At 38.6% G+C, this 24,840-nt stretch overlaps 1 protein-coding gene across 3 annotated transcripts in view; it reads right to left on the reverse strand.

The window, feature by feature from the left end:
• Positions 1-314: 314 nt before the first annotated feature.
• Positions 315-24,840, reverse strand: part of LOC122796695 — a 634,527-nt gene continuing 610,001 nt past the window's right edge. For all 3 annotated transcript variants that reach the window (XM_044065385.1, XM_044065384.1, XM_044065386.1), the window contains 2 exons: positions 21,078-21,185; positions 315-351 (listed from right to left, as the gene is read on the reverse strand). In XM_044065385.1, coding sequence (XP_043921320.1) covers positions 21,080-21,185 — 106 coding nt within the window. In that variant the 3' untranslated portion in view covers positions 315-351; positions 21,078-21,079. The remainder of the gene's footprint in view (positions 352-21,077; positions 21,186-24,840) is intronic.

A 24,840-nucleotide genomic window follows, 5' to 3' on the forward strand; every position in this document is an offset into this window, starting at 1 on the left:
GAATTCAGCCACAGGGAATATAATCGGTACTTCCTTTTAAATACATCAGCACCTCAGGGGTTGAATGATCACGTAAACTGTAAAGCACTACTGAACAAGAGACATTAAAGCATGGGTTACAATTTTGGTTTTATTTTATTTTGTTTTAATCACATCATTGTCACAAGATGGTTGCCACATGACCTTTTCACTATTTAAGCTGCTGCTGTTTTACATTAAATTAATTTGATGAAGTCTTCATGTAGAAATGAAAGTGCTTACTTTATTTTTTGTTTGCTGTCATAGAGAAGTCAACTTTGATGTTTGCTTTTCTCATTTTTGCTTCATGTTTACTATTCATCCTTGAGACTGCTAAATGAAATAAATATCAAAATATGAAGAAAGAGGCACATATTACAACAAAACCTTTACTTCTTTTCTTACTGGGTTTCCAAGGCAGATACTGCTAACACATTTTCGAATCACTATTCATAGATGCACTGCATAATAGATCACTTTTTTGTGTACATTAATTTTACCAGCACGTACAAGTAAAACAATAATGTCAGTCTATACACAATTCTGTATTTATTCTGTATAACTGTAATAATTTGAGTTTGCACATTCTGCATAACTGTAATACTTTGAGTTTGCACTGATACCAGTATTAACTCCAGTTTCTAACCCAATCACTACTGATGTATGTGTCCATGCCTGACAGTCATCACAGATAAATAATACATCAACAAATGTTACCATGTAAGAGCATATTTGAAAAGTTTCCAGTTATCCCATACATTGCATATGCTCACATATCAACTACCCCATGGTACTGAGAAGCATCTAACAAAGCTGTGTTAGCAGGAGGGAATCCATGTTGTGTCATGACAAACATTATCAAGAGCACAAAAGTCTATCCTGCAGGGAATGTTTTAGACTATCCAAAGGTCTGGGATGCTGCAGGGAGCATAACAGCAAGACTGGCACATGCCACACAACAGGCTCTAGAATCCTTAAAATAATTTCAGTTCCATACAATTGTTTATATATTTTTATTAGAATTATCTGTTATGTGGCATATTGACTGAATTTTAAATGTTTACTTTAAGTCCTTCTGTTGTACACACATTTTTTGCCAGCTTGCTCTATCGCTCTGCCACAATATACAAAGTTTTTGTTAAGATCTGGCAGGTAAATGTAATTTGGCTAAAATTAAGTAAATGTTGCAAACCTAGTGGTACACAAGAAGACTTCTATCTGTGATGTTGGGCACCTGGGTTCAAGAACTGACTGTATGGTAGATCAGCAGTCCACAACCACCAGGCTGCGGACTGATACCGGGAAGCAGAGAAAGAATAAAAAATATTTTATGTTGGGTGCCTGACTGGTCCAAAAAAAGTATATGTGTGTGTATGTATATGTATGAGTGTGTTTATGTTTCTGCCTGCGTGTGTGAGTGAATGTGTGTATGGAAGCAGAGGAGACTGTGTGTGAGAGAGGTAAGAGAGTGAGAGCGATCTTGTGTGAGTAAATGCATGCATGAAAGCAGGAGAGACTGATTGTGAGAGATCAAGAGAGTGACAGCAATCTTGTGTGACTGAATGTGTGTATGAAAGCAGAATTTATATATGTGTGTGAAGGCAGAAGAGTGCGTGTGTGCGTGTGTGTGTGTGTGTGTGTGCATGCGTGTGTGTGTGTGTGTGTGTGTGTGTGTGTGTGTGTGTGTGTGTGTGTGTGTGTGTGTGTGTGTGTGTGTGTCTGTGTGTGTCTGTGTGTGTGTGTGTGTAAGAGAGAGACAGAGAGTGAAGAGTGAGAGCGATTCCTGGCAGCAACAGCATCAGTAAGAGGTCTGTATACCTCTTGACCATACTTCTCAACCTCTCGGCACAAGAAATCTGGACAGAGCAACAAATAACAGGGGACAAATGACCAAAAATAAGGACAGATTTTAAATATTGGTTTTACAAGCTTAGAAAGTTGTTTGAACAGCAGGGTTTCCATTAGCATATATTATCTGAACCATATGAAGTCTGAAACTAGAATGTCTGCAATCATTTAATGACGTCAATCCCCAGTCATTTGCCTAAAAATTACACATTTTATGAGGATGGGACCAAACATATGAGCCAACAATCTGGACATTTTGCAAAAATGTGGACAGTTGAAAGATAAGCTGTGTTGACTCTTAGCTCAATATATCTGGATAAACCTAAAATAAATGGGGGACAAAGGCTCGAAATAAGAACATAGTTTGCTTGATTATTAGGATTTGTGTTAACATGCATTTTCTGAAACAGAGGTATGTGTGAGATAATGAGTGAGAGCGACAGTAAAGAGGTTTCCATACCTCTGGATCTTTCATTTGAAGAAATCTGGATAAACTCTAAAATAAAGAGTGAACAAAGGCTCAAAAATAGGAACATATTTTAATTACTACCCTTATAAACTTGCTTAAAAAGAAGGATTTGTGTTAGCATGAATTTTCTGAAGAAAATAATAATCTGAAACTCAAATGCATGCCATTATTTACTAACTTCAATCTCTAATTGCTGGCAATGGATCAAACATTTTAGGAGTAATGGACTAAAAAATAAAGTAAATGCCTGGATATTTTTAAGTTTTATATTTTGGATGTAAAATGCTTCCTCCAACACCACTAACATATATTACAGCAAGTTTGAAACATTAGGCGGAGGAACAATTTTACATCAAATACATATATATATATATATATATATATATATATATATATATATACAGTAAAAAATAATATAGTACTTCAAAAATAAATAAGTACAACCCAACAATTTTACAGCAAACCCAGTCTCTAAGCAGAATAATGCCCTCCAGAGCATGTGTTAATGTGTAATTAATGCTCTTCCAGGGGTGTAGAGGTGCTCTGCCTGTGGCATCAGGTCTCACAACACCTTTGGGTGGGCCTTAATTACACATTAACAAACACTCTGTCAGGCATTATTGCTTGCTTATTATGCACACACATTGGCCAGTCCCTGGAAAACTGTCTTACATGAAACCTGTCCGTGGTGCAAAAAAGGTTGGAGACCACTGTGCTAGATGACCACCTAGATTGGTAGAAAGAGAAAGTAGTGCAAAGCAAGAGGCCATATTGCCTCTCCTCTCTTGGACTAAGCATAGAGTTTATGCCCTACCTGACAGGATTCTGGTGAAGATCAGATGTAATACAAAGTGGCAAGTTCAATAAACTTGAGCAATGAAGATACAGGACACCTGCAGTTATGCACATATGTAGAAGGATGTGTACATACTAACATTGCCCTCAGACACACACACACACACACATTTGCACAGACGTGTGTGGGGGCAAATTGTAATAGCAGACATTGTCCTCAGAATAACAGTTTTATGTATTTATTTATTTTCATTCATAATTACTAAACGCCATGTGGAAGGAGGATTCCCTATAACAGCAAACTGAAATGTACTACTATGGTTGTTAATATAAACCACATTTGGTGATCATGCATCACAGGTGATTGCCAGAAGTGGCTATCTTTTTGGTGGGGAGAGTTTGTGTATGAAAGCAAAGAATAGATAGGGTGATCATAGGAAAATGATCATTGCTGTGGCATGGTAGGGAGTGAGGACAGTATATAGTGCCTGGGAGTTACATCTTGAAACACATTACTTTGATAATTTTTTTTATACTTTCCTGACAATCCCACATGAAAGGAAATCACAGAAGCTGTCAGTCTTTTTTTTTGTGTGTGTGTGGGGGGGGGGGGGGTGGGAGCTGGGTATGTGTGAAAACACAGGGCAATTTTAGGATCTGGTAAACCTAAGGGCAGGGTATGTGTCGATGAACAACAATTTGAAATTCATTACTGAGGTCACTATGCCTTTCACTTTCTGTACAATCATACATTAGAAATATGCAGATAAATCCCCTATCTTACTTTTGGGACCTAGACTGTGTGCAAAAGCAGAAGACAATTACATGATGCATGTAATTACTGACATAGCTAGATTGGGGGATGAGCGTGTGCATGTATATGTGTCCAAAAGCAAATGGTTGAAATAAATCACTGCTGTCAGCATAGCACTGCCGTTATATTTATGTGATAACCTCACACTCAAAAGTGGTGTGCCTTCTCAGAAGAGGCACATTCCATTGAGATGATATGTCTGTGTTTTGCACTCATGTGTCTTATTAGAAATTTCTGATTTTTTTATTGCAAACTTTCTTAAGGGAACTGACTTAGTTGTTGCAGTCTGTCATTATACCAGTTTCACTTTGGGCTTATCTGACCTTTGCTCACAAGGCCATGTGAAACTAATGTCCAAAGTGTATATGCAATAAGCCCTAATTAGAGCAGAAATAAAATTTTATTTCACCAGCCAGTGTAATATTTCTGTTACTGCATATAAGGGGAAGAGGAAGACGTATAGTTCACATGCTACTATGTAAACCAGGATGAAGATGCAATGACATCTTTGGGGATGGATAAGTATTATTGAATGTGTTTTGTACCTCCTAAGTGAATTATTAGAAATCCATGATTTTTATAGTAAACTGCCTTTGGAAAACTAATATAATATCTTATATATATATATATATATATATATATATATATAGCAATTAAATCTTCAGGGGGGTGTTGTTGTCAGTCTGGCAATATACTTTGTTTCCCCCTAGGGGGCTATTTGATTTCTGGCCAAAAAGATGGACAAACTAATGTCCAGAATAATGTATATTTAATTTCTTATTATGTCAGCAGTAAAAATCCTAAACACTTCACCATTAAAAATATTTTAAGTTGAACCTACTTTTGGTTAAAGTGATTGTCTCTAATGTAACACAGAGCTGCAATGAAAGGATAGAATAATAGTCTCAGATGCACTTTGTAGATGATCGTGCCATTGTTACTAACTTATATTTCATAAGAAATTTTGAAAGGGGGCTGCACTGCAGCTTTTTAATGGTAGGCACTGTAGGTTCTGAGCATATGTCTTTACCACAACAGCCTGAAATTTTGCATTGCACTTAGTTGCCATGCTGAACTTCTACTTAGTGTGTAGAGTGAAAAAATGCCTTAGAACACTTCTGGACTGAGCAGTCACTGTATCAGAACTAAAAATTCTCTGTTTATTCATTTATTTCCAGAAGTATATACATATATATATATATATATATATATATATATATATATATATATAGATATAGATATATAGTTAACACGCCAGATATTTGAGAAATTAGTGCAGTACGTCAAACATAGGGTGAACTAGCAAAAGGCAGAATTGGAAACAGATGTCTTTTTTTGTTTGTTTTTGTTTATTTGTAGCTGATCAGTTTCTTCTTACCATATGCACATTTCATAATGAAAACTCAGATGTATACTGAAATATGACCTTTTACAAACAGACAATGCATCAGGCAAGAGTCTTAAAAAAATGTTAACCTTGAGGCTGTCCTGGTACTTGAACACATTCATAGTGTGTGCACTTACTGAGACATGGTTTCAGAGCAATAAATGTACTCAGTCTATTCCTGGGTTAAATGCATATCACATCCTCAGACCTACGGGGCATTCTGGAGGAGTTTCATTATTTGTTAAAGATATCACCACCTAATGACAACATCAAATTTGATGTCCAAATCACCATAAACAAGACTAACTACCACTTCATAGTTAAGTATAGAGCACCATCTGTGTGTGCTTCTGAACATGATAGCATCTTAAGACCTTTGCTGAAATCCCCTTAAAACTCAAAAGTTACTACTGGGAGAATTCAACTATCCACCAGTAAACTGGTTGACCTACCCTGTCAATGGTATACATTCCCAATAATTCCTTGAAATTATACTAATAGGGGCCTCAATACCCTTGATCTAGGCCTCACAAATATGGGCACTTCTTGCATACTTCCATATGTATCATCTTCCTTTGATAGAGCATGCCATAAATCAGTGACTTGTTGACCTTTTTCTTTAAAAGTGGTGGCACTCCCCTTGCAAATACCTCCGTATTTAGAGGCATCTCAAAGGTAAACCTTTACCATTTACTTGATGACCTATATTAATTCTGCTTTAATTCTCTTCTGATGATTTACTCCCACTTAAATATATGTAATATGGCAGTTGCTATCTGCACCAAATATGATACATTTCAAAATAATGCCCTACAGTGGAATAACCCACTAAATAAATTATATAACAAGGTAAAGAAATTGGTAAATGCTTGGGAGAGGATTCTTTCAAGCTGCAAAAATAAGCAAAATAGTAAAGAGCTAAAGGGAACCACTAGGAAGCTCAGAGCTGAGTATTAACTTAAAATAACAACTAAATCAAAAAATAAGTAAAAGTTTTTCCTTAATTATATGAGGACGTTAAGACCTAATACCCAGCAATGTTTGGTGCTAAGTGTGTATACCCCATCTGGCAGAAAGGAAATAGTTAATATCCTATCTGAAAATTGAGTGCAAAGTTTACTCTGTCCACAGTTATAACTGTTCCATAGATTCCACAGTCTTAGCCAACATCTTTAATTAATATAGAACAGTTCCGCTCAGCCCACACAAAAGCTGAGAACCCATCCATGGGCTCTGATAATATAGAAGGCTGCATGATTATCAGTGCAAAATATGACATATGCCTCACCACTGGTTGCATTCTTGAAGCCTAGAAAACAGCCACTGAAGTGCCATTACACAAGAGTGGGCCAGCCATGGACCCTAGCAACTATAGGCCCATTAGTCTCATTAGCCTCATACACTAGCCTCATATAATAAACTATGGACTGTGTTATCTCGCATCTCCTTAATCTGTGCAGTGAAAATCTCTTAATCTTGGACTCTCATCATATTTGTCCTTGGTAGGTCCGAACCCTTTAACCTAATTAATGCATTTGAAAAAGTCACTAAAGCAGTAGACAGCAGTTAAGCAACATTGTTATTCAATCTTCTGCTGACTCACAATTGTTATTAGATGGGTTAGACCATGTTAACAATTAGTGCAAAGACAACAGTTTCAAATTAATGTGAAAAAATGTAGTATACTTCATTTGGTAAACAAAACACTTCACATATCATATAGGTGACACATTCCTCCATTCAGATATGTGTAAGGGATCTAGGTATATTTGTTGATAATTACTGATCATTTGATCACTGGGTCTATGCAATAGTTTGGAAAGCCTTCCATCTGGCTCATCTAATTTCCAAAGGTATCTCCTCTAAATTCAGAGTAGTTATATTTCCCCTTTACTTGCATTTCATCAGACCCAATTCTGAATGATACCTTAATTTGTAACATATAGTAGGTAAGAGTCACTGTCTAAAGCTGTGGGATCATATTCAGAAATGTGTAGCAGTGGAATCATTGAAATTAGAATTACAGTCTTAAGCATGTTATTTGAACAACCAGATGTTACTACCTTAAAGTTTTGTAATGGACTCTTAAAAGAGAATAAGAAATATAGCTGTTCAAATACCAACCACATTAGTTTTAGTTCATATGCATTTATTGCTGCAAGTCTGACATTTAAGATTATACTTGACTAACATTGTGGGTGCCGTGCTGAACTCCTGCACAATATGCTGTGTACAGTAATGGCCTAGAACACTTTTTTACCGAATTGTCATTGCATCAGAACTAAATTTTTTTCTGCATCATGTCATGGTTAACATGCCAAACATTTAAGTGGCTAATATAGTGGGGTTAAATTCACCACAGGACTGTATTAAAACTTTTGAGGGAGGTACAGGAATTTTATATACGTTTTATGGCTGATTACTCTGTTTTTGCTACCTGAAAGTTTCATAAAGAAATCTCAAACAGGGGGTGTCAGATATGGACCATATCAGAGAGACTCTGTATCAGTATGTTGAGAGGCATTCACTGCCTCAGTCTGACATTTTGCATTATACCTAATTTCTATTTGCAATGTTATATTCAAATGCAGAAAACAGCAATGGCCTAGAGCATTACATGGGGAGTTTGCATTAGACAGAAGTAAAAAACAGTATGCATTTCTCAAGCAAAAATATATATTTGTTTTCAGTTGTAATGTGCTGTGGTTATAATGCCATATTTTCAAGGGTTAAAGTTGTGGTGTCAAAGTAAGAGGTATACTGTACTACCTCCCCTTGTTAAAATAGGAGTCTGGCGTGTTTTTATAGCTAAACACCCTGTTATTACCTGTGAGTTTTATAATGAAATCTGAAATAAGGACTGAGTTATAGTCCTTTGCAGAAAAGCACTACAGACTTTAGTTCACAAACCTTTTGTAGCATAGCCTGACATTTTACTTTATACTTTGATTCCATTGTGAGATAAGTGTTAAAATTCTCATCAGTAAGTTGAATATAAAATTATATACTTCTTCCCAGAGTTGTCATTACATTAAAAATAATCACATTATTTCTCATGAATTCAATTTTTTTTGTTACTGATCTTAGGACTACGCCCCACCCCACCCCCACACACATACACACAAAGATAAAGTTGTATTAGTGTCTTTACAGTTGCAATCACCAATTATGAGCATTTTGTAGCTAAGGGCAGGATAATCTCAATCCTTTTTCCCTCCACAGATCCTTTATGTATGCAGAATCTACTAGTGGCTTCTCTACCTTCACTGACAAAACTCATTTGCTCTGCTGGGGGCAAGGGTCAGACATCCCCAGGCTATATGAGTGTCCTACAGCCCATTCATTCCTGCCAGGGCAGTCCAATCAGCACATCCCCTCCCCTTGGCAAGAGTTAGGTAGTAGGGAGTGTGGCAGCATCAGGTCTCCTGTTGAGCCATACCCTCAGTGGCCCTCCTGAGTCCTACACAGTGTTGTCTGCTTGGAATTTGTGCACACCATTGGCAAGCTTATATCTGTAGGTACAACAGGCAGGGCTTTACTAGGAGTCACCCAAGTGGCAAGCCAGAGATGCACACGTCCCACGCCAAGATGGGACAACAGATGTAAGCCAGATACTTCTTATCTTTCCAGCCCAGCCCTTCTGGCACCCTTGCTATTAATTGAAAATGGGTTATCTTATTTGCAGTCAGGTGCTTCAACCCTTTATGCCATAGGGCCATGGTTAAAGTCAGGATGACTTTAACTTACAATAGAAAGTTTAACATATCTTCTTCCCTTATGTTACTGCACATGAAAATGGCTTCACTCAACTAGTCCTGGAACCAGCTAGCCCTAACCCAGAAAACTGCAAATACTTGTCCACCCTAAACAAGTTTGATGCCAGCACCAAACAACTGTGGTTATTTCTCTCTTATATGGAGACCACTGCATTGTCACACCGCATTGTCACACCTCCTTAGTCTGCCAAATATCTTTGTAATAAGGCAAAATTCTTAGTTATCAAAAACAAAAAAGAATACTTCCAAACCCTCCAAGACCAACATAAACAAAACCCCATGAAATTTTGGGGAGTACTCATCTCTTTTCTCCATCTAGGATCTAACAATAATCCATGCCCAAACCCAGAAAAACATCCTCTCAGCTAGCCTCACTCTTTAACACATATTTTATTGAAACCATCGTTAAGCATACTACCACCTTCCCACCCATCAATATAGATCCACTGGTACCACCATTAGTAAATCTCCCTTCAAATCCTCTACCTACTTTCTCACTCTCACCCATAGCCACCTCCAATGTTCAAAAACTTCTTCATAAACTAAAATCATGTACTAATGCCCCAGACAACCTACCTACAACTATCAGCCTCTGCCATAGCATACCCCATCAGCATCCTCCTAAATAGGTCCATTCAGGAATCATGCATACCTGATATCTGGAAAAAAGCATTTGTTCTCCCACTTCATAATGGCGGCAACAACTCCGACATCTCAAACTTCCAGCCTATCGCCATTCTTTCCCCATCTCAAAAATACTAGAGAAGTGTATTTACACTCAGCTCCTTAGTCACCTGATAAAACACCAACTCCTTTCCCCCACTCAACATTGCTTTAGGTCCAGACATAGCACTAACAATCCCCTCATTTCCTTCTTGGATACAGTTAACAGAGCTTGAGATGCTGGCTCCTTAGTCTCGGCACTCTTTCTTGATCTATCCAAGGCACTCGACACAGTTTTTCACTCCCTTTGGCTTACTAAACTCTCTGACCTTGGAATATCTCCCCCTACCATACACTGGTTTGCTAACTATCTCAGCAAAAGGCAGTAATCCACATTAGGGGAGCAGTATTCTTCCCCTTTCATCAATACAAATACAGGGGTACCCCAGGGTTCAATACTGGGTCCCATTTTATTCACCATATTTGTCAATAACTTTCACACCACTCTTACCCACAGTACTGTTATCCAATATGCAGATGACTCTTCAATTATATGCTCTTCTAAATCTGTCACTGCACTACAGCATCTTACCCAAGAAGCATTTATTTCAACTGAAACTTGGATGTCTCAGAACAACATCGCCCTCAACCCCAATAAAACAAAGCTCTTAATATTTACCCCCACAAAATCCAGCCCTATTGACAATTCAGTATTCTCTGTTCATTCCCAAAACAACACTATTATTGAAGTTGTCCCTAGTACTAAATTGCTTGGTGTTATCACTGATGATAAATTGACTTTTGTCCTTCACATCTACAGTAATATCAAAAAAAAAACATCAAAAGCTAGGAGCCCTTTATAGACACAACTATTTTCTTAGCCTGGCTGCTTAAAAGGCCCTTGCCTCATCTTTCCTACTTCCAACTCTTTTATATGGAGACCCCACCCTCACCAATCTTCCCTGAAAACAAAACTTGACTGATGCTACAACAAAGTTGCCAAATTTGTTACAAATGCAAAATTCTCTTCCCACCACTGTTCCTCTCTGCAGCAACTAAATTGGCTCGAATCTCCTCACTATCTCACTTACCTGGAATTAACTACTGCCCATAAAGTTATCTACCACCCAACATCCTGGGCATCCCTCTCCTCCATTCTGACCATGTACCAACCTAATCGACAGCTGAGGTCTGAAAATAAAACATTACTGACTGTTAAGAAACCTAAGCTCTCAGCTGGCCAAATGTTGTATTCTTTCACTGTCTCTAAGCTATGGAATAATCTCCCTCCTTCAATCAGGACTATCAGTAATCCTGCTTCGTTTAAAAAATCCATCAGACTTCATCTCTTCTCTCACTGGCTATGCACCTGTACCCTAACAAATAACCTCAAAACCTGATCTCCCTCACTGGAACCTCTCTCTTCTCACTTAAATTACTGGCATTTCCTCTCCTTCTCTCTACCATACTAACTCCCTCTGCTGTCACTTTTAGCTTGATCATTCCCTACTTCTGCCCATCTGTCTCCTCCTATTCCTACTCTGAAGCTAATTCTTCTCACTGCTTAAAACTCTACCCATACATTTTCACTTACATGTTAATTGAATGTATTCTATTTCATACCATGTTTACAAACTATTCTTCATTGTTGTTATTACTTTTACTACAATCTACTTCTACTGCTCAATATACTTTGTATTGTGTGCAACACTTCAGTACATGTAAGTAATGTGGAGCTTTTCTCCCCTGTATTGTGCATAACATTTCTGTGTATGTATGTAAGTAATGTGAAGCTTTTCTCCCCTGTATTGTGTGCAACACTGCTGTTATATGTAATTAATGTGGAGCTTTCCTCCGAGCCTCCATTAAAAATGGGCTCATTCTCGGCCTAGTGGACATTCCCAGTAAACAAATGCAATAAACAAACACTGGAAAGACAATACAATTTCATACAGAGCTTTCCAACTTCATATTTACTCCCAGCTCTGGAGAGACTTAACAGACACTGAGTGGCCATGTGTAGCATCCCAGAAGTACAACAACTTGGCCTTACTTCTGAATATCCAGTTACCACTGACGTCTGCTTATTACATTCTGAAACAGAAGAGTCAATGGTATATTTGCATTCTGGGTCAATGAAGCATGATCAAGTTTTTTTGACAATCTGATAGAAGCATAAAAGCATTAAATTGCAAAATGACTATGAACAATATTGTCGAATTCAGTCAGTGTAAAATAAATAGCTTTCTAAAGCATAGCTTCTAAAACAATGACAAGGGTCCCTGCTTGACTGGCCAAAAGGCTACTGGACAGAGATAAACAGTCTGATTTGAAGATCCAAACATTCTCAGATGTCTTTCTCAAGGTGAATGACTCATCAGTTAATAAAACACAGAGCTTACCTAAAACCTGCATAATATTTTAAAGTTAGTTTCAGTAACAGCCTTCAGTTTTCTAGAACCAAAAAAGTGTAGGAAAACCACTCCAATCAAAAACCCAGCAGTAGAAAACAGGAAATCCAGTGAAGAAACTCAGGCACCCGACTCTTCAGCAGTAAATACGAATTTTATTGCACATAAAACAAGAAATAAGGATTGAGCGCTTTCGTCTCCACCCTGGAGACCTCTTCAGAATCAATTCAAACAAACACACTCCACAAATTTATACACGTGTCAATATGCTAAAATAGGTCGTTATTCAATTAAAAATAAATGAAAAACTTAACAAGCACTAAAGGTTCAAAAATTAAGGCAACACCAACATAAGTAATAAAATTCATCAAATATATCAGGTTTTAAAGCTTGAATGCAAATTCAAAAGTACACGTATATGTCAGGAATGAAAAAGAATGAAAATTAAAAAATGTATGTGTAATAAAAAAACACTTATGACTACAAGGTTGCTTTTGTGTCTTGCTAAAAATTGTAGTATGGAAAGTATATATATATATATATATATATATATATATATATATATATATATATGTAAGTAAAAAATGTTAAAAGTTAAAAAGTTACTAAGAAATATGTGTATATAATTGAGTTACATATAAATGCCATACCATAACTGTGTATACCATACAATAAATGTATAATAAATATATAAAAATATAATAATAAATAATTAATAATGAATAATGGTATAAAACAAGTGATGTTTTAAATGAATGATGAATTTTTTTATTACTTATGTTGGTGTTGCCTTAATTTTTGAACCTTTAGTGCTTGTTAAGTTTTTCATTTATTTTTAATTGAATAACGACCTATTTTAGCATATTGACACGTGTATAAATTTGTGGAGTGTGTTTGTTTAAATTGATTCTGAAGAGGTCTCCAGGGTGGAGACGAAAGCGCTAAATCCTTATTTCTTGTTTTATGTGCAATAAAATTCGTATTTACTGCTGAAGAGTCGGGTGACTGAGTTTCTTCACTGGATTTCCTGTTTTCTACTGCTGGGTTTTTGATTGGAGCCTTCAGTTCTCTCACACAGCTGAACCCACTGCACAAACTGCTTCTCATGTTACAACATACTTCCACTTATTGGAAGTATCATGGTCCACAGTAAACCAATTCCAAGCAATTGTCACATTGACTCAGAGGTAATATAGTCCAGCTCCCTGTATGCTTGAAACACCTTTACTGCCATTGCACTAAAACAGTATTCACTCTTTTCTCTTTCTAAGCATGATCCCTGAATTGTGGAAAATTTCCTACATCATTCCCCACCCACAATGCAGCTTGTTCACCTGACCAACAAAAATCTTACAGGCCATTTGGTCACCTCTTACCTTTAGCTAATAATGGGAAAAGCAGTAGCCATGCAATTAAGGGCTCACAGTGAATGTTATGATCTTATTGTCTAGCTAACCCCAACAAATTGTAGGTGGATGTAGTAGCAACATTGCACTTTAAGCCCTCTCAAATAATTTGCACCTTGCCATAGAAGGTGAACAACTTCAATGAACAGTTTTCTCTGATCTCTCATCTGACCTCTCAAAGGTCTCTGATTCAGTGGACCATATTTCCCACCCCTTAGCAGTGTGCAGACTATCTAATAATTTAGGGCTATTGCATCAAATCTGCAGGTCTTTAGTTTAATTCATTTACACTTCCAGCACTTGTACTAGTGACATGTGAAATACCTCTGAACACTGAAGTTATTATGGAAAATTAAATTCCACTGCAAACACAAGCTAGGGGAAATTCTTCAGAACCCAACTACAAAAACATATCTATTTAGCTATCTCTCTCTCTCTCTCTCTATATATATATATATATATATATATATATATTTAGATAAATATATATATATTTAGATATTTAATGAATTTAAGGAATGCAAGGCTATTACTAAGCGGAATATAAAATCTATCAAAGCTCACAGTTTATATCACTAAAGTGTGCTAGCCTGTGTAACTAATTTATCACTGTTTCTGCATTTTCTGTGTGTTTCTACCAAAAAAACAAAAAAATAATCCTTGTTTTCCCGCCTTCCTCGACTAGTTTAGACCAGTTTACAGGCATTGCTGTATTCTGGGCTGTGGTGTAGTTCCTGTGTTGTCCATTACCTTACTTGGATAGAAGGAAGTTTCTTTGCTCACCAGTGGGAGTGGGGAGCCTTGAGCAGCCTACCTGTCCTTGGGGGAAGTGACCTCAGCACAAGAAGCTGTAGTAATTGGTTGTTTGGGACCATTTCCAGCTCTTTTGTAGTTCACTGTTTAAAATCCGCGTTTGCACGGCTTTGCGCGGTTGTGCGTATAGCGCAGCGCCGGTTAAACAAGGTTAAACTTTTTCTGGCTCCGCCAAGTCTGTTCTTCAAATTTTCCCTTAAGGAAGCTCTACTCTTAGTATAACCAGACTACTCACTGTATTATAAGCCTAGCACTTGTTCTCAATACTTCTCTACTAAGTAAGCACTCTCGTACTAAGTAAAGCACTACATCTACTTACCACCCCTGTGAATACCAACTTCTCTTAAAGGTATACCACTCCCTTATACTGTTCTAGCATGTCGAGTGGTAGATTACTGGCGTTGTCTCCAGTTCAGCTGGTCAATCTGGGCATCTTGAGACAATGCTACAATTGTCTCATGTACACAGACAACCCTCTCCTCCTCCCAACAAACACAAATACATGTGAGAGATACAACTATATAGCCAAACTGGAGGCTGAACTCTCTCAACTCAGGACTGGCATGACCAGACAGGAGGAGATGGCAACCACACACACAACAATCCCAGTCCCACATAGACCTACCACAACTGCAAACCAAACACATAAAAACACAAAGACATACTCGGAGGCTCTAATAAAAACTTACCAAAACAACAGAGGCTCCCAAAGCAGACATCCAAAAATCCACCACCTCAAAACAAAACACATGCAACACATACTTCAATAAATCATTGTGTTAACCAATCGCAGCCCTTAAGGCCAAACACCTTGCCTGATACACTAGTAATAGGTGACTCCATAGTCAGACACACTGATGTCCCACTGACCAGGCTGAACAAGGAGAAGGTGACTGTGAGCTGTCTATCGGGAGCTAGGATCCGCCACATAACACATGCACTCAGGTCACTCCAAAGCAAGTACAAATATGACTCCGTCATTGTCCATGCTGGTGTGAATGACCTGAGACGTACCTCCCTGGACTACATAAAAAGAGACATAGAGGAGCTCTCCGATTATGTAGCCCAGGCTGGTATGACCTGACCCTGAGCAGCATCTTGCCCTCACCAAGAATGATACCACAATACAAAGACAAGATGATCAGCTTTAACAATTGGCTCAAGTACTGGTGTCATTCTAAGGGGATCCAATGTCTGTCTGCCTGGGATGATATGTTGGACAAGCCACGCTGCTTCACAAGGGATGGCTTACACCTGTCACCACTGGGCTTCTGGATATTGGCTAAGGCTCTTGCCACCCCCATAGTGCCTTTTTTTAGGCAAGGCTCAAAAGACAAACCCACCTCCTTAGAAAACAAAAATGGAAAACAACTAAGGATAATGCTGCTCAACGCCAGAAGTCTAAATCTCAAGATGCAGGCACTTGATGCACTCCTCAGCATGGAGAACATCGACGTCTGTGCAGTAACTGAAACCTGGTTCAAGACTCCTGAGAGCACCCCAGCGCTACCAGGCTATACCTCGTATCATGCTTTTCGGCCCTAAAACCCGGGCCGAAATACAAAGGGAGGGGGAGTGTCCATATTCATAAAGGACACCCACACCTCCAGGTTAGTAGCACACATGAAGCATCAGAGACCATACAGGTGCAACTAACCATAGGCAAAACTGCTATACAACTGGTAGCATGTTACAGACCACCCTCCCAATCTCAAGAACCCCACTCAGCCTTCCTGAAGACATTGGAGGATATGAATGTATCACAAAATACCATCATACTGGGAGACTTCAACTACCCAAACATAGATTGGGTACATTAGTCTAGCCCTAATACCCTAGCCCAAAGGTTCCTGGAATTCATAAATTCAAATGCACTGGAACAACTAGTCACCTCTCCCACTAGGGGAGATAATATACTAGACCTGATCATCACAAATATGGGGACAAAATGCTCCACACCGGAAGTATACCCCTCACTAGTGAGATCTGACCACAAACTAATCACCTGGATATACATATCCCACCTCCACCCCCATTACAAAAGACCACAGTGAAAAACTTCTCAAAAGCAGACTTCACTCTTCTTAAGACTGAGATGGTATCCTTTAATCCCACTGTGCCAGTGGATACCACATCCCACAATGCCAAATCCTTCACAAATGCTTTCTATGGACATCTCCAAGAATGCATGGATCATGCAATCCCAAACAAATCCAAGTCCCTCTCCACCAAATGTAAGCGTCCTGTCTGGTGGACCTCAACCATAAACAAATTGTATAACAAAAGAAGGAAGCTACTGCACGTCAGAGCGAAATCCCATGAAGGGAAGACATCTCTGATCAACATTAGCAGAAAACTACGTTCTCTCATAAAAACATCCAAGGCAAACTTTGAGAGAAAAATCGCTAAGGGCACTAAAGATAACCACAAAGCCTTCTTCAGCTATGTTAGAAACCTGGGTGGAAACCCTCAGATATGCTCAGTGTTGGTTCACAACAACAAAAAATACACTGAACCCACAGATATTGCTAACATTCTGGCTGACAGGTTCAGTGCAAATTTCTCACCTCCTTCACCCCCAAAAGAAGAAATATTTATCCCAGCTGAATGTAATCTCCCTGTCATCTCAGATGTCCAAGTGAGAACCGCCCTAAACAAAGCAAAAAACACAGCATCAATGGGACCTGACGGTATCCCGTGTTATGTGAACTCCAAGAGGAGCTAAACCCACACATAAAAATGCTATTTAACCTTAGCCTTACTTCGGGATATGTACCTGAACACTGGCGTACAGCAACAGTGGTCCCACTCCACAAGGGGGGTGCCTCTACAGACCCTGGAAACTACCGCCCCATAAGCTTGACTAGCCTGGTCTGCAAAGCTATGGAAAGAATCATTATGGAACTCATAAACGGAGACATAGGGGACCTACAAATGCTTGACCCCACCCAGTTCGGCTTTGTAAAGGGCAGATCCTGCCTTTTAAACCTGGTTGACTTTTTCGAAACAGTCACTAAAGCCATTGATGAGGGCAAAGCAGTCCATACAGCATACCTGGACTTGGCTAAGGCCTTCGACACAATACCCCACTCAGGCATCATAGATAAGCTAAACAGCTTAAAAGTAAACCCTTATGTCACTAGATGGGTTGCAAACTGGCTAAAGGACAGAACCCATAAAGTTAAAATTGCTGGAGCAATGTCAGACTCAAAGCCAGTCACAAGTGGTGTCCCACAGTGATCTGTCCTGGGACCCCTCTTGTTCGGCATTTATTTCTCAGATGTTAAAGCAAACATGGGAGGGCTGTGGCTGACAAAGTTCACAGATGACTGCAAACTAGGTGCGAGAGTCGATACACCAGCAAATACACACATCCTACAAAAAGGCCTCACTGAAATGGACAACTGGTGCCGTAGTCACGGCCTTAAACTAAATGCCAAAAAATGTATAGTTATCCCTTTTGGAAAAAACAAAGTACCCACAAATTATCACATAGACAGCAACCCACTGAGTACAGAAAAAGTAATCAGAGACCTAGGGAACCAAGTAGACAGCGACCTCTCATTTGACACCCACGTTGCCAAAGTGGTTAGAAAAACATTCTACCTTGCACACCTCATCATGAAGGGATTCACATCCAGATCCAAGGATGTCATTGTACCCCTATATTCCTCCCTCATCAGACCCATGATTGAGTACAATGCCCCATTTGGTATGTACCTCACCCGGCACTTGCAACAGCTGGAGAGACCACAAAAGTACCTCACCAAAAGGATCAAGGGTCTCCAACATATGTCTTATTCTGCCAGACTAAAGAAACTTCAGCTCTATTCAGTAGCATATCGCCTGCTCAGAGGTGATCTCTGCCTGACGTACAAGGCCATGTCCAATCAGGATCTGATGGACATGCTCCATCTCAAAAAATCCAAATCCATCAGGACCATGAGAGCTAAAGACTTAAACCTCGGCACAAGTATGAATAGGACATGCTGGAGGGATAGATTCATAACCCAGAGGCTTTCCATGCTTTGGAACAGGATCCCAGTTCGTATTAGGCAGAGCCCCTCACTGACTCTCTTCAAGAGAAATCTTGATGAGTGGATGGGAGATCGTAAGTTTACCCCAGGGGTCACATCTGTGTCACTGCTAGACAGGGGCACAGTAAACTAATTCTATTATATAAGGGGACCTTCACTGTGTCACTACTAGACAGAGGCACAGTATTCTAGATTTATTCTGTACATTTTTGTACCATTTCATGGGGTGGCAAAAGCCACATCACTATGGCTAGGCTTACAAATGCCCCAGGGCAGATAGCCTAGTACTATACTACGAAACTATGAAACTATCTGTGAACGTGGTGCACTAATGGACTAAAAATGTATAGGTCACCTAGGACACCAGGATTTTGTTTATGTAGAGGTCACTTACAGATTTCCAAGACAGGGTGGGCAATGTTACAATCCGCAATATGCCAGATGAACAAAATGGGAGACATGACTATGTAAACTGTGATTAGAGCATTTTTATTTGAGCAAAATTAATAAATAAATACAATTACTGATATCCTTTACAAGGTCTGTCTTAAGCAACTAATAGTAAAAACAACAAAGGACTTGCACCTATTCCCACAGTAGAGGGGACAGCCTAAGCTGAAAGGAAGAGTACAGGGACAATTACCAAAATGTATTTGTATTCATGGTGCAGTGTGATTATAGTCCAATACTGGGAAAAATACAATTGTTAAGCATGTTTCTGATGTTAGAAAGGTATTTAACAACCTTTTGTTAATCAGCTGTAACAGCTGTTAAGACTGGGTCTCTTACTAGGGAAATACAGAGACAGTGTAAATGAAGCACACCACAGCAAAGATGGACCAGAAGGTGAGAACAATTTTATTGCAAAGTTAAGCTCTTTCTTCCCCCAATGCAAGGGACTTCACTAAAACATCTGGGTTCTGATGAAGTCCCTTCCATATGGGGAAGAAAGTGCTTAACTTTGCAATAAAATTGTTCTCACCTTCTGGTCCATCTTTGCTGTGGTGTGCTTCATTTACATAGTTTTGGATTTTTTGGTTTTATACACAGAGACAGTGTCAGCTAGCAAAGAACAATGTTAGAAGATAAAATAGATTTTAGAAGGTGTTAAAACTTCACTTTGCCACACATACAAACAAAAGGTTATGCAGAATTAAGCATTTATCAGGTTACAAAGGTCTTCATTTTTCAGAGGTATACTTCATTTCTGTCTGCTGCCTTTTTGACTTTACTAAAGTATTTTACCAGCTTTTAAATACCATCTTTTAAAGGCTTTGAAAGCTGGTAAAGCACTTTAAACTCCTACACTTATTTTTTCTGTAACTAGCAGTATACAAAGCTAACAACATTCTACTCTTGACTGGTAAACATTCTATCATGAAAACAGCAGACAGCGAGGGACAGGACAAACAGAATCTCATTATTACAGTGTTATCAATGTAAAGCAGCATGCACTGCCAGCAGATATGGGGTATGTCATTTAGGAATACCAGAAAAGAAAATAGCATCCAAGAGTTATCCTTTGAACATCTGTATCCCCTTAAGATGTGATCTTGTGTCCTCAGTCCTCAGCAAGCTGTGGTCAAATGGCAAGGAGGAGGAGGTCTAGCCTGGGGAGGGGGTAGTTGGAGCAGTATGAGATATAAAATAACTAAATGGCTACTGAGCCATAACAAAGGCCTTCAAGAAGTCTTAGTATTCCGAGCAGGCTGAATAACAATTGGGAAGGTGAGTATAACAACATTTCTGATAACAAAGTAGATTATATTAGTCTAAATGAGTCTGCTGATATTAATACGTTTAATAAAGGCATCCTGATAAAAGGAATACCTGTCTTACCCCATGATATAACTACATATGGATTTCACCCTGAGATGAAAAGCAAAGGGACTTGCACAGACTGGTCAAGGGTGACCAGTAAACATCAACCATCTACGATCTCTTACTGGATGAAGTTACAGGAGCAGACTGGAAAGCCCAGTTCACAGGCAGTAAGTTTGTTTATATGACTGAATCATTTGCATGTTAAAATCAAGGTAGGCTGTTAAAATCTACTGATATACAGCCATTGATTAGTACTTTGGATTTATTTTATTAAATGTTTGTTTCACACAGTTCAAACTTTCAGTATGATTCTGGATGAACTTTGAGAGTGTACATATGTGATACTGGAAACCTAAGCTATAGCAATGAAGAAGGTGACAAAAGCTTCATATAAATGGACTGGATGTCGTTGAACAACTATGGGTATTTACTTCTGCAGAAATTATATCAATTAAACTGTTTCCTTAGAGATTATTTGCCAACTCTGATAACACTGTTGAGAAAAACTGCTTAAAAAATCACTGTAACTGCTTAGCTCACAGCAGAAATAAACCATGAGGGTCATTGTTTCTCTAAGACATACCAGTTTATCACAGAGGGAACATGCCTAAGGAAATTATTTGACCTCTGTATTTGCATTATGTAATAACAAAGAACATTTTGATACAAATTATGTGTATTAGTATGCTGGATAAACCAAGAAGAATACAAATCTCTTATAAAATAATCATTAATTTAAAGTAGCCTGTTTCCAGTCTCAAGGGCTAAACCATTTCTTAGCTGAAATCATATATCACACTGGTGATCACTACTTACTTTTATAGTTCTTTTGCAGCTTTATGGTTACTTATCAGACCCATTTCTTCATCCAGGGGGCATTGGTTACTCTGGTTACTTTCTTTGTTTGGTTCCTGATCCAATAACCTTTAAATACACACATAAGTAGAGTCAGATATTCATGTTAACCATGCTATTTAAAAGTAAATGTGAGTGCGCATGTCAAGAATGTGCATACACACGAATAAAAAATATATAAAAAATGCAATTGTTACACATTATGAGGAGCCTACTGCCACAGTAGCCTTAATAAGATTAGCCTCAGTGGCTATGCCCAGGTTCAAGTTAGGGAACGTTGAGGTTTTATCTCTGACAACACGACTGGTGACACAGGTCCAAACATCACAGGGGTGACTGAGGTAATAGCTGGAAGTGGTTGATGCTAGCTCACCTATCACAGGGGTGACTGAGGTAATAGCTGGAAGTGGTTGATGCTAGCTCACCTATCACAGGGGTGACTGAGGTAATAGCTGGAAGTGGTTGATGCTAGCTCACCTATCACAGGGGTGACTGAGGTAATAGCTGGAAGTGGTTGATGCTAGCTCACCTATCACAGGGGTGACTGAGGTAATAGCTGCAAGTGGTTGATGCTAGCTCACCTATCACAGAGGTGACTGAGGTAATAGCTGGAAGTGGTTGATGCTAGCTCACCTATCACAGGGGTGACTGAGGTAATAGCTGGAAGTGGTTGATGCTAGCTCACCTATCACAGGGGTGACTGAGGTAATAGCTGGAAGTGGTTGATGCTAGCTCACCTATCACAGGGGTGACTGAGGTAATAGCTGGAAGTGGTTGATGCTAGCTCACCTATCACAGGGGTGACTGAGGTAATAGCTGGAAGTGGTTGATGCTAGCTCACCTATCACAGGGTGACTGAGGTAATAGCTGGAAGTGGTTGATGCTAGCTCACCTATCACAGGGGTGACTGAGGTAATAGCTGGAAGTGGTTGATGCTAGCTCACCTATCACAGGGGTGACTGAGGTAATAGCTGGAAGTGGTTGATGCTAGCTCACCTATCACAGGGGTGACTGAGGTAATAGCTGGAAGTGGTTGATGCTAGCTCACCTATCTTGGCTGGGAATGAGGAGAGGAATGAGATCCCTGATGAAGGCCACCCTCAGGTAGAGGCTGGGAACAAATAAGCTGCAATGTAATGGGATCTCAAGGCCCAGACTTTGTTGAATGGATGGCAATGCATATGCGCATGGACACAAAAAGAAGAGGAAGACAGATGCTGACTACATGGCTCAAGCTGTGGATTTACAGGGCCAGCTGGATGAGAATTTAATACGCAATGAAAACAGTGGGATGAATAAGATTAATGTATCCTTCGTAACAATTGATAGAGATGAAATGACTGTATTAGAAGGTGAAGATTCTTCAGAGATGGTCAGCAAAGATATTCTTGTAATTGGAGATTCAGTTATTAGAGGAACTGATACTTATATTTGCAGAGATGATAATGAACATTGAGTAGTGTTATGCTTGCCAGGAGCAAAAATAGAAGATGTGAAACAAGCCTTGGAATGCCTTAATGTAAGGAAGTATGGATCTGTTTTTATTCATGTTGGTACAAATGATATCACCATCATCATAGCGTTGTCGCCTCACAGTAAGACATTGTCCTGTTCGATTCTCAGCTAGAGCGTCTTCTGTGTGGAGATATGCGTGAATGGGGCTGGCAACTCGACACGTAAAAATCTACTGCTAATCATTAGCGGACCGGAGTTCCGCTGTGGCGTCCTCTAACCGGGAAAAGTTGAAAGACACAACAACAAATTATGTCACCAACAAAGATTCTCTGACTGTTAGTCTGGAACTGACAGCCCGCCTAGATAGTATAGTTTGTACTGGTTTTAGGACATATTTTCCACAAATCATCTATAGAAAGGATAGTCAGGTCACTGTGAATAAAAAGATTTTTTGGATAAACACCTACATGGAAAAAATGTCCTATTTTAATAAATGGAAATGTATAGAGCATCCAAGCCTTCTTTTGGGCACACGTGTTCAGACAGGATGGTGTGCATTTGTCTAGATCAGGGAAGAGAATTTTTGCAGCAGATATTTTGCAATATTTGACAAATACTAGCCAGGATTTTTGCCAGGTCAAAAATGTAACAGTTCACAGATAGCAACATTTGATGCATCTCTGATGGTTGTTAGTGCTAGGAGCATTAATAATAAAGTGTTATTATTAGAAAATTTGCTACGTTCCTACAAGATTGATGGTGTTATAGTTTGTGAAACATGGTTAAAGAACAATGACTGGAAACCAGTTCTGTCAGAGTATAAATGTTTTTACTGCAACAGACATTCTAACAAAAAATCAGGTGGAGGTGTTATGATAGGCATTAAAGATAGCTATAAGACTTGTGATTATTACATGTTCAATGATTGTACCAATACTATAGACTGTGTAACTGTGATAATAAAGACAACCCTGGAACATATAACAATTGTTGGAGTGTACAGATCACCAAAGTCAAGTGCAGATGACCTAGAGGAATTCATACATTTCTTACATGAAACACAGGAGGGAAGAATAATATTAGCTGGGGACTTAAATTTACCAGAAACAGACAGGAATAATATTGATTCAACAATGTTAGTAAAGAAATTATTCACAGAGTGTATTCAGGAACAACAAATTCTTCAGATTGTAAAAAAACTTACTAGGGGATGGAATACACTAGATATTGTTTGTGTTCCTAAAAAAATACTGTAACTTCAAGTCAAGTTCTACTACCATTGATGTGCAGTGATCATGGGGTCATAAAGGTTAATTTGTTGCTAGATAATTCTGCCAAACTGAAATCTAAGCCAATGAACAGAAGGTTAATTACAGATTATAGGGAAGCAAAAAAGTTGCTATATAAAACTAACTGGAGTGAGGTGTTCAGTGGAAAAACTGCAGATGGAATGTGGAAAGTTTTGAAAGAGAAATTGTTTGAGTACAAAAAGTCAAAAAAATGTTTAACATCAGGTGGGTATATTTCCATAAGAACAAGATACCTGATCAAAGTGAGAGACAAAAAAATATAAGAAATGGAAGAGAGGTCAAACTACAACTTTGAAAACTGAAATAAACAAGCTAGACAAACAGATTAAGCAGTGTTAGACAAGATCAAGAACAATTTGAAAAACATTTATATAAAGAATAATAGGAAACCTTTTTATAGATACATAAGATGTGGAACGAGTAAAGATACACAAATTGATAAACTGTGTGCAGATTCTAAAATTTATTCGCAGACACAACAGATTATAGATATATTTACAAAATCTTATGCAAAATAGTTTGGCTCCACAAAAGGGGTGGTATGTTGTCCTAGTGACATCCAGGTAATTCCAGATACTGGAATCAAATTAGATTATATTGAAAAAGAACTGTGCAAACTAGATCCAAACAAAGCACAGGGAGGAGGTGGAATAAATAACAATGATTTGAGAACACTTAAGCAAGAACTTACACTGCCATTACATCTATTATTAACTAGGTAATATAAATATGGGAAGATTCCACAAGCTTGGAGACATGCACTTATTAAACCTGTCTTTAAGTGAAAGGGGAGTAGGACAAACCCAGAATCATATAGACCCTTAAGTCTACTTTCATATTGTGGAAAAATAATGGAGAATGTAATACTGGATAAGTTATTGTCAGAACTGGATAGGTTGGGACTTGAAACCATATATCAACATGCATATGTTGAAAATAGATCTATTACCATCTTTAAC

Source organism: Protopterus annectens, chromosome 3.part0 (assembly GCF_019279795.1).
Source record: "Protopterus annectens isolate FY-2018-M chromosome 3.part0, PAN1.0, whole genome shotgun sequence".
NCBI classification, from domain to species: domain Eukaryota; kingdom Metazoa; phylum Chordata; order Ceratodontiformes; family Protopteridae; genus Protopterus; species Protopterus annectens.